The 12,174-nt window shown below is 41.6% G+C and overlaps 1 protein-coding gene across 1 annotated transcript in view; it reads right to left on the minus strand.

The window, feature by feature from the left end:
- Positions 1–12,174, minus strand: part of MCUR1 (mitochondrial calcium uniporter regulator 1) — a 92,627-nt gene that overhangs the window by 69,458 nt on the left and 10,995 nt on the right. Inside the window, exon 5 of the mRNA XM_040433310.1 lies at positions 1,773–1,814. Within this exon, the coding sequence (XP_040289244.1) occupies positions 1,773–1,814 (42 nt within the window). The remainder of the gene's footprint in view (positions 1–1,772; positions 1,815–12,174) is intronic.

Raw genomic sequence — 12,174 nt, forward strand, 5'->3', positions numbered from 1 at the left:
TACCCATGATCTTTATATTTATTGTTATTTAGGTATTTATTTTTTAATTATATGGAAAGGGGGATGATTAAAACTTAAATTTATTTTTTATATATTGTTTTAACTTTTTTGATTTTTTGTGATGATTTTGAAGCTCATATATGAGCATATAAATAATGTTTTTGAATTTTAGATTTTGTACTATCAGGGATTTTTAAAATGAGATTTACACTAGAAGTTGCTCATTTCTTTTCCTGGCATACCATCTGGTGGCCAAAATAAGAATTGCAGCATGAACACTTAAAGCCTCGTCAGCGAGGCTTACAGTGTTCAGCGCAACTATCAATGCCCACATTGGCCGGAGGAGGGGATCGGTAGAAAGCTGGGTTTTTGCGCATTTAGATGCAGTGATCTTACTTGGATGGATTAGTTGCGACTGTCGAGTTTCACTCACAGCATGTCGCATTGACTATCATTATAAAAAAATTACAAAAAATGTTCTGCAACAAGAGGTGACACGACAAATATCATTGTGTATCGCAAGCAATTTTAGGGATCAGCGAATCGAGTAGCTTCACTTGAAGTTTCATTTAAAGGGGTTCTGCACTTTATTTAAACTGATGATCTATCCTCTGGATAGATCATCAGCATCTGATCGGCGGGGGTCCGACACCCGGGACCCCCGCCGATCAGCTGTTTGAGAAGGCAGCGACGCTCCAGCAGCGCCACGGCCTTCTCACTGTTTACCGCCGGCCCAGTGACGTCACGACTAGTATCAACTTGCCTGGGCGGGGCTAAGCTTCATTCAAATGAACAGAGCTTAGCCCCGCCCAGGCAAGCTGATACTAGTCGTGACGTCACTGGGCCGGCGGTAAACAGCGAGAAGGCCGCAGCGCTGCTGGAGCGTCGCTGCCTTCTCAAACAGCTGATCGGCGGATAGATCATCAGTTTAAATAAAGTGCAGAACCCCTTTAAATGCTGTACGAAGATCCGTATCCGTACAGCATTAAAATGTATGGGTTCCAGCGAAGGAAATTCGTTATCACTGAAGTCTCGCAGGACTTTAGGGGGATAACTCTGGGATTTGATTTTTCAACTTGAAAACCATTTTAAAACTTGGTACCAAAGCTGACTTCTGATTCCGGTTTTAAAATGGTTCATCGGAGCCCATACATTTGAATACTGTACGGAGATTCATCACTAGTTAGGATTAACAAATCTGGACCACACTACTATATCAGGATGTAATATTCAGCTGTATTAGAGTGATTCACGGTTGTTATCAAGAACCCATCAGAGATCAGCTTTCATTTCTTGAATTGCTATGGAAAAATTAAAGCTGCGCTGTAATGCTATAGGCAACAAGGGCAGTTTTTACTGTTATTACCTATGTATGTAGACTGTTCTAGCACACTATAGAACTTAATAAATATATCTTCTGGGGTCTTCTGGGAGTACAATATTGATGATTCATCTTCAGGATAAGTCATCAATAACTGATCGGCGGGAATCCAGTTCCTAGCACCCCCGGAGATCAGCATACTAAGCATAGCATTGTACATTGTATGGCGGCCGCGCTTGGTATTGCAGCCCACTGTGCCTAGGCCATGATGATAGATGAGGTTATTGGCCTAGGAGGACGCCACAGTGCTCACTGGAGAGCTATGACCTCTTCAAACAGCTGATCAGCAGGAGTGATATCCTGAGGATAGGCCATCAATATTGAATTCTCAGAAAAACCCTTTAAACCCGTGAATTTGCAAAGTAGAGCAGATATATGTTTCAACACTTACAGTCACCTGCTTCTTCAGTTGGTCTAGCTCACTCTTTAATTTCTAGAGAAAAGAAATAAGAACAGCTTAACAGTTCGAATATTTAAAACTATAAAGACCAAGGGGAACCCTAATAATGCAGTCCGCTCTGTATGTGTCATGCTACAGAGCAGAAAGGCCCAAACAGACTGATATACGGTTTATAGGTAAAGATTCTGAATAAAGTGTAACCTGCTCCCTCTGAGCTTTAGAGTCCAGGAGGTGGTCACACTCATTGTCTGTATGACTGAGCACACAAGTATGGCTGCCGATCATGCATTTAGACCGCCCACATGACTCCTAAGCATAGAAAGAGCAGAGATCTTTTCCCACAATACTATATATCAGTCTGCTCTATATCATGATGCCCGTAGATAGCATTTTCACAGTGACTGGTTCCCTTTTAGGATCATTTCTACCCAAAATGTAAAAACAGTCATAAACTAGGAATTCAGACAAGTAGCCAGAAATATTGGAATCGTTTTTATTCCGTTACAGTGGGCCAGGGGTAGACTGTCCACATAGCCTACAGGAAAATTTCCCCGTGGGCCGCTGCTCCGGTGCCACCCAAGCCCTCCTCATGGCCGGTGGCCAGGTACATAACAGTTCCCAGTCCGCCCCCGAGAACTACTGTTGACTACTGTCTATCAGGGGGTCACCAGTCTCTCCCCTGATGGACTATGTCGGAGGAAAGAAGGATCAAGCATAACTGATTTGGACAAGCCCAATCTTTATTTCCAGTAGGGGTCTGGCATTCCCATAAGAAAACACATGATGTTTGGAGTGCACACATGAGCCAAGAGTGCATGTAGGACTTAGGAGTAGGGTTGAGCGAACTGTAAAGTTCGGGTTCATACCGAACTTTAGGGTTTTTTGTACCCAGACATTTTCGTAAAAGTTCGAGTTTGGTGTTCGGCGATTTAATGATGCTTTTTGAAAGGCTGCAGGGCAGCCAATCAACAAGTGTTTAACTAGTGTGACCTTAGAAGCCATCACAGCCATGCCTACTAATGGCATGGCTGTGATTGGCCAGTGCAGCATGTGACCCAGCCTCTATATAAGCTGTAGTCACGTAGCGCTGCACGTCACTCTGCTCTTACTAGTGTAGGGATAGGATGCTGCTGCTGTGAGGGAGAGAATAGGAAAGAATCTGATATCAGAACTTGTTAACTCTGCGATCTACAGCGATTTATTGTGTGTGGGTGCAATGCAACATTTTTGTACCCTGCCCTGAGCCTAGTGATACAGAAAAATACGTTTTATCCATTTGTTAGTTAGGTGGGCGTCAGTGGCCATTTTGTGCAAGTGCAGTGCACCAGCACTGCATATGTGCCAGGGACAATAATTTAATCCTGTTCTTTTAGTTCATTGGGCAACATATACCCATTTTTTAAGTGCACCTGCACTGCATATGTACCATGTGTACCAGGGGAAGGGAAAATAATATAGGTAATCCAACTGTGAGTTCAGGGACCCAGGGGGTGACATATTCACATTTTTTTCTGTAAAGTACCCCTGTGCTGCATATGGAAGTGTAATCAATTCAGTAAATCCATCTGTTAGATTCTGGGGGGACAAAATAAAACATTTTTGCTAAATAGTACATTTGCGCCCTGCGCTGCATTTCTGATAGTGACAGAAAATCAGTTAAAGGGAACCTGTCATCGGGATTTTGTGTATAGAGCTGAGGACATGGATTTCTAGATGGCAGCTAGCACATCCGCAATACCCAGTCCCCATACCTCTGTGTGCTTTTATTGTGTAAAAAAAACGATTTGATACATATGCAAATTAACTTGAGATGAGTCCTGTCCCTGACTCATCTCACGTACAGGACTCATCTCAGGTTAATTTGCATATGTATAAAATCGCTTTTTTTACACAATAAAAGCACACAGAGCTATGGGGACTGGATATTGCGGATGTGCTAGCGGCCATGTAGCAACCCATGTCCTCAGCTTTATACACAAAATCCCGGTGAGAGGTTCCCTTTAAATCCATATGTTTCATTGTGGGTGAAAAAATCATATTTTTTTTTCCATAAAGTACCTTTGCGGCCTGCACTGCAAATCTGATAGTGAAATAAAATCCGAAAATCCATCTTTTTCACTGTGGGTGAAATAATCATATTTTTTTTGGCCATAAAGTACCTTTGCGGCCTGCGCTGCATATCTGACAGCCAGGCAAATACAGTAAATCCATCTGTAGGATTGTGGGGTGACATTTCCACAGTTATCAGGCCAGTCATCACAAGTGGCTCGGAGGGTGGGTTCCTGCACCAACATAGGCCAGGTACACAATTGTACAATACACCATTTTTACACCCCGGACACAGAAAGATAATTTATCTGTCTGTTCATTCTGTGGCTGATCTTCCTACAGCAATTTTTTTGGTGGGCGCAATGCAACATCTAAAATAAATATTAATTTAATAGCAAAAGAAAAGGGGCACACTCAGATGGGCGCACTTGAATGGAAAATGATATACAATTTATTAAAACCTAAAAACATAATCCCTAAAAATGGACATACATAAAATACAGGCCCTATAAAAATATGCCTATATATGCATAAATATCATGAGTCCCGTGTGCCAATCCAAGGGTGGTACCTACAGCACCTATGTCAGCTGCATATAATCAAATACAGCCCGTGCTGATGAATGGGAGAGATGGCACCTATATCTCCTATGCCGGCTGAAAATGCAACACGTGCACCAGTGTACCGCAATAAATAAGGAGATGGTGCAGATGGCACCTAGACCAGCTGTATATCACTTGATGTGCAAGTGTTGCAATGTTAATGGCTGTATAGCGCTTCATGCCAATCACAATAGCTTCTGGTCGTTCCCAATTGCGGTCCGATTCATATATACGGCAACTTTCACAGTTAATAACTCAGCATCACTTCCAAAAGTCACCTGGTAAGTTCACAATAGAGGAATGGATACTCCCCAGGAGCTGGGTCTTACCCGTCTTCACTGCCGCTTTGCAGCGCTGATTCCAGGCGGCTGCACACCAGCGGCGTCCCACGTGGTGTGCTAGACCTCAGCGTGGCGTCCCACGTGACCTGGTCACTTGGGAGACCGGGTAAAGCTGAGATGATGTCACAGATAGGGGACTGCTTACACCGGATCCAGACAATGCCGATTTTCTTTTCTCTTAATTTCTTGTTGCAGGTATTGTCTCTACTGGATTAATTAATGGAACGCTCACTCCTTACGCCAGACGCGTTTCGAGGTGCTGTACCTCTTCCTCAGTGGCCAACTGAGTGAGCCTATCCTCACTCTTATATATGGGACAACTACTCCCATGGTGCTTCACGTTATCATGCGTTACTAAAATCTGGAATGGACCAGGGTCATATTCCTTCTTACTAACTTGCTTTTTTTTCAAAACCTGGTGTGGAATCGGCCCATAATGATACCATCATATTATTAAAAAGCTCAATCACTTCCATGCATCCATAACTAAAATGTATATAAACATAACATATAATACTACAGGGAGTGCAGAATTATTAGGCAAATGAGTATTTTGACCACATCATCCTCTTTATGCATGTTGTCTTACTCCAAGCTGTATAGGCTCGAAAGCCTACTACCAATTAAGCATATTAGGTGATGTGCATCTCTGTAATGAGAAGGGGTGTGGTCTAATGACATCAACACCCTATATTAGGTGTGCATAATTATTAGGCAACTTCCTTTCCTTTGGCAAAATGGGTCAAAAGAAGGACTTGACAGGCTCAGAAAAGTCAGAAATAGTGAGATATCTTGCAGAGGGATGCAGCACTCTTAAAATTGCAAAGCTTCTGAAGCGTGATCATCGAACAATCAAGCGTTTCATTCAAAATAGTCAACAGGGTCGCAAGAAGCGTGTGGAAAAAACAAGGAGCAAAATAACTGCCCATGAACTGAGAAAAGTCAAGCGTGCAGCTGCCAAGATGCCACTTGCCACCAGTTTGGCCATATTTCAGAGCTGCAACCTCACTGGAGTGCCCAAAAGCACAAGGTGTGCAATACTCAGAGACATGGCCAAGGTAAGAAAGGCTGAAAGACGACCACCACTGAACAAGACACACAAGCTGAAACGTCAAGACTGGGCCAAGAAATATCTCAAGACTGATTTTTCTAAGGTTTTATGGACTGATGAAATGAGAGTGAGTCTTGATGGGCCAGATGGATGGGCCCGTGGCTGGATTGGTAAAGGGCAGAGAGCTCCAGTCCGACTCAGACGCCAGCAAGGTGGAGGTGGAGTACTGGTTTGGGCTGGTATCATCAAAGATGAGCTTGTGGGGCCTTTTCGGGTTGAGGATGGAGTCAAGCTCAACTCCCAGTCCTACTGCCAGTTTCTGGAAGACACCTTCTTCAAGCAGTGGTACAGGAAGAAGTCTGCATACTTCAAGAAAAACATGATTTTCATGCAGGACAATGCTCCATCACACGCGTCCAAGTACTCCACAGCGTGGCTGGCAAGAAAGGGTATAAAAGAAGAAAATCTAATGACATGGCCTCCTTGTTCACCTGATCTGAACCCCATTGAGAACCTGTGGTCCATCATCAAATGTGAGATTTACAAGGAGGGAAAACAGTACACCTCTCTGAACAGTGTCTGGGAGGCTGTGGTTGCTGCTGCACGCAATGTTGATGGTGAACAGATCAAAACACTGACAGAATCCATGGATGGCAGGCTTTTGAGTGTCCTTGCAAAGAAAGGTGGCTATATTGGTCACTGATTTGTTTTTGTTTTGTTTTTGAATGTCAGAAATGTATATTTGTGAATGTTGAGATGCTATATTGGTTTCACTGGTAAAAATAAATAATTGAAATGGGTATATATTTGTTTTTTGTTAAGTTGCCTAATAATTATGCACAGTAATAGTCACCTGCACACACAGATATCCCCCTAAAATAGCTAAAACTAAAAACAAACTAAAAACTACTTCCAAAAATATTCAGCTTTGATATTAATGAGTTTTTTGGGTTCATTGAGAACATGGTTGTTGTTCAATAATAAAATTAATCCTCAAAAATACAACTTGCCTAATAATTCTGCACTCCCTGTATATTCAAACCTGTATATCAACTAAAAATAGAAATTGGTGAAAAACGCAAGGTCACACAGTAACCTACCAAAAAACGCACCAAAAACGCATAAGAGTGGACCCTGCGTCTCTAGTGCGATTTTACCCTTTATCGCAAATTTTCCCATCATATAAGGGATACTGTGAGTGGACAAACACATACTGCCACTTATAGGTTGCTATCCTAAAAATTCACCCAGCATCTTGCCTGCAGTTTTTATTTGGGAACCATAAAATGGACAGGATAGGATCCAAAGTACATATTGTTTATAAGGATCCTTATGAGAATGGAGATCCCCGGTCCCCAGAGGAAAAAGATGCAAAGGGATAACTGTCCGACAGCGAGGCGAGATCGGAGTGTCGATAGACGACCAGACTCCAATGTCCCATCACCACCGGACAACCCTCCCATTCTTCACAGAAAACCAAAGACCTCTATTTCAGCATTCAAGCCCCTTGGGATAATCGTATCATATTAGAAGATCCTTCGTGACTACTGTCTAGACATATGCGCTATATGGTTCCCACCTCTCCAAGATCTTTTAACCTTCTCAATCGCCGTGAATCTCAAACAGGTGGGGGTCACAATTATGTGTCGAATTGTGACCCCCAATTTGAAATGTCTCGACAATGAATGTGTGTCCAGCCCCTTCTTGATGTTTGCAATGTGTTCAGCTACCCTCTTTTTGAAGGTTCTTTTTGTTCTCCCTATGTACTGCTTTCTGCAACTGCATTCCAGCAAGTAGATAACATCTGTAGAATCACATGTCAAACATTCTTGTATATCCAAACTGCGGGAGTTGACCGTTGACTCCACCTTAGTGGTTTTCTTGAAGAAAGTGGTAGTCCTACAATTGGCACATCTGCCACATCTAAAAAAAACTTTTACTGCCAACCAATTCTCTTTACTCTGAGTATCCTTTTTTCTTTTCACAGTTGGGGCTACTTTTCCCGCCAAGTTTCCTGCTCTTGTAGATGTGATCCTTGGGGTTTCACTCAAAAGGGGACCTATGAGTTTGTCATTAAGTAGGTGACCCCAGTGTCTCCGTATGATTCTTTCCGTTGTCTTATATTGGGAATTAAATGGAAGGACAATTCTTAAGGTTTCATCCTGTTGTTGGGGGGGGTACTGACAGAGAAAAAATCCTTCCTTTCCATTTTTTTCACCTTTTCTAATGAACTGTCTATTATCTGCACTGGATAGTCCCTTTCTAATAGTTGTTGTCTCAAACACGCAGCTTCATCCTCAAATTTATTCTCTTCAGTACAATTCCGTTTCAATCTCCGAAATTGACTGGTGGGGACATTGATGAGCCAGCGTGGAAGATGACAACTTGAGAATCTGATAAAACTACTTTTAGTTACTGGTTTGAAGTATGTGTTACAACATAATTTGTCCCCTTGAACACATATTTCCAAATCAAGGAACTCCACTCTTTCTTTGCTTATATTGGGGCTAAACACTAAGTTCCTCTCATTGTTGTTAATATTCTTTAGAAACAAATCCAAAGATTCAGATGTATCTCGCCATATGAACAAAATGTCATCAATATACCTCCGCCATAGCACCAGACTCGCCCCCAGCTTGGGCATGATGACCTCCGCTTCCCACTGTGCCAGAAACAAATTGCCATAGCTGGGGGCGAATCTGGTGCCCATGGCGGTGCCAGTTCGCTGAACATAGAATTCTTGTTCAAACGAAAAGTAATTGTGAGCAAGTATATACTTTACTCCTCCTAATAGAAACTCCAACTGCTCAATCGACAAATTGCTGTCTCCCAACAGTTGTTCATAGAGCGCCTGCACGCCCTGAGTGTGATTAATCACCGTATATAGGGATCCGACGTCTAGAGTCCCCAAAATCCACTTGTCTTCCCATTTTACTGTTTCAAGGCATTTTATGATACCTGTGGTATCCCGAATGCAAGATGGCATCCGTTTCACATAGGGTTGCAACCACTGATCTATATATTTGGATAGATTGCAAGAGATAGAATCTATCCCCGATACTATCGGGCGCCCGGGGGGCGACTTCATATCTTTGTGGATTTTGGGGATACAATAGAACATCGGAATTCTTTTTTCTGTCTCCAGAATGAACCTAGCTTCCTGATTAGAAAGAAAGCTTACCTCTATCCCTTTATTGCAGTATTCCTCCAGTGTCTTGTAATATATATCATATATCCGTCGGATCCTCTTTTAATTTTTGGTAAGTGTTTTCCTCTTTTAGTTGTCTGAAACACTCCCTCAAATATGCCTCTGTGTTGAGTATAACTACAGCCCCCCCACCCCCTTGTCCGCCGGTCTAATAGTTATTTCATTACTTTCCTGCAATGTTTTAATTGCCTACGACTTTTTGTTTTCCTGAGATCTCAATTCCAAGTTATTTTTGAATGTGGCCATCTCACTGCTTATTTCCTGTCTAGGGAATTTTTTAGATTTGGCTTTCAGACTAGTGTGTGAATATTTGTCCACATTCGCTACTAGATCCATATCTCTATTTATGTTTTTTTTATATAGTATTTCACAAACGTCTAATAAACTTTTCTACCCCTATAAAGGTGGCAAACTTGTCCAAAAGAATTTGTCGGGACAAATTTCAAACCCTTACTCAGTAGTTGAACTTGAGAATCTGTGAGTTGGATGTCACTGATGTTGACTATGTTGGACGTCGATTGTGTTGATTTGTGTAATTTCTTTTTATCAGAGTGTCGTCCTCTACGGATCTTTCTTTGTCGTAATCCTGTCTTTGTGTCCTGGTTTGTGCCGGTGTGCAATATTGTTCTGACTTCTGATATTTTCTGTGTTCTTGTTTCTGTGTTTGGTAATTCCCTCTGTTGTGAGCGTACTCTATTGGACGTTCTCTCAAATTGTAATAGTGTAGATATCCCTGTTTCCTGTGAGTGTGATTCCTTGTGTTCTGTCGTGGGGAAGTTGGGGTGCGTACAGTTCACGTTCGTGTTTTGTGATGGGGTGGGGTATAATCTAAAAAATGTGGTGTGGCCAATGTTTCATATCTATTGGCTACCTTAACATTACCCAAATCGGTGTGTGGTCCCTGTATATTTCTAGTATCGATATCGCCCCGTAAGTGAACCTCAGTGACATCTTTACTCTCCATGTGATTAAGTTTTCTAGACTTCTTTTGTATAATTTCTCTTTCTAGTGAGTCAAGATTTTTACAGATTCTGTCCCGCCATTTGTGGGTATTATCAGAGTTTGAAAAAGAGTCAACCTCTCTTTTTAGGGTATCTATCTGTCCCGAAATCTCCTCTGTCATCTCTATTCTTCTTTTTATAACCATTTGTATCAGGATTCCCAACTGCGTCTTTAGGAAAGCATCCCACTCCTTCCTAAATTTGTCTTCCACCAAATCCATAGCGGGTACTTTGGCGAGTGTCAAACCCTTTGGAATAAAACCCCTTTCCAAATACTGTGTCAGTGACCTGATTTCCCATTTATTGCGCAGCTGACGTTGCAGTATTTTCTCCAATTCCTTAAAAACATCATCTACTGATCTTTCCAACTCTATTATCATTTCCCCTTCCACATTGAAGGTGAATGAATCAATATTCTTATATTTATTATTCAAGTGTTCCCAAATGTCCATATCGGGGAGAGGGGAGCTCAACTGTAAAGGGTGATGGGAAAGTAGAAATAGAAGACTCAGCGGCTCAACCTCTCACCGTAAATGGAAAAGGTGCTCTTAGGCCCAAAAGGGAAAACGTGAATAGCAAAAGAAAAGGGGCACACTCAGATGGGCGCACTTGAATGGAAAATGATATACAATTTATTAAAACCTAAAAACATAATCCCTAAAAATGGACATACATAAAATACAGGCCCTATAAAAATATGCCTATATATGCATAAATATCATGAGTCCCGTGTGCCAATCCAAGGGTGGTACCTACAGCACCTATGTCAGCTGCATATAATGAAATACAGCCGTGCTGATGAATGGGAGAGATGGCACCTATATCTCCTATGCCGGGGATCTCCACTCTCATAAGGATCCTGATAAACAATATGTACTTTGGATCCTATCCTGTCCATTTTATGGTTCCCAAATAAAAACTGCAGGCAAGATGCTGGGTGAATTTTTAGGATAGCAACCTATAAGTGGCAGTATGTGTTTGTCCACTCACAGTATCCCTTATATGATGGGAAAATTTGCGTTAAAGGCTAGAGACGCAGGGTCCACTCTTATGCGTTTTTGGTGCGTTTTTTGGTAAGTTACTGTGTGACCTTGCGTTTTTCTCCAATTTCTATTTTTAGTTGAAATACATGTTTGAATATAGTATTATATGTTCTATATACATTTTAGTTATGGATGCATGGAAGTGATTGAGCTTTTTAATAATATGATGGTATCATTATGGGCCGATTCCACACCAGGTTTTTAAAAAAAGCAAGTTAGTAAGAAGGAATATGACCCTGGTCCATTCCAGATTTTAGTAACGCATGATAACGTGAAGCACCATGGGAGTAGTTGTCCCATATATAAGAGTGAGGATATGCCTGTATTTTATGTATGTCCATTTTTAGGGATTATGTTTTTAGGTTTTAATAAATTGTATATCATTTTCCATTCAAGTGCGCCCATCTGAGTGTGCCCCTTTTCTTTTGCTATTCACGTTTTCACTTTGGGCCTAAGGGTGGGCCATTTAGGTGAGCACCTTTTCCATTTATGGTGATAGGTTGAGCCGCTGAGTCTTCTATTAATAATTTAATACTTAATCCGTCTGTTAGTTAGGTGGGCGACAAACCAATTTTTGTGTGAAGTACACCTGCAACTGCATATGTGTCAGGGACAATAATATAGTTAATCCGTCTGTGAGTTCAGGGGTTGACATATTTGCATTGTTGGCTGTTTTATACCCCTGCTCTACATAGCAGACAGGGAAATAATAAAAAAAAAATCGTCTGTTACATTGTTGGGTGACATTAACCCTTTTTTGCCTGTTTTATACCCCTGCTCTACATAGCAGACAGGGAAATAATTTTAAAACATTTGTCTGTTACATTGTTGGGTGACATTAACCCATTTTTGCCGTTTAAAAGCCCCTGCTCTGCATAGGTGAGAGGGACCGAAATTTCTAAAATTTGTCTGTTCCATTGGTGGGAGACATTAACCCATTTTTGCCATTGAAAAACCCCTGCTCTGCATAGGTGACAGGGACTGAAATTTCAAAAATTCGTCTGTTCCATTGGTGGGTGACTTTTTAAAAAATTTGTCTGTTACATTGTTGGGTGACATTAACCCATTTTTGCCGTTGAAAAACCCCTGCTCTGCATT

Source organism: Bufo bufo, chromosome 5, assembly GCF_905171765.1.
Source record: "Bufo bufo chromosome 5, aBufBuf1.1, whole genome shotgun sequence".
NCBI lineage: Eukaryota > Metazoa > Chordata > Amphibia > Anura > Bufonidae > Bufo > Bufo bufo.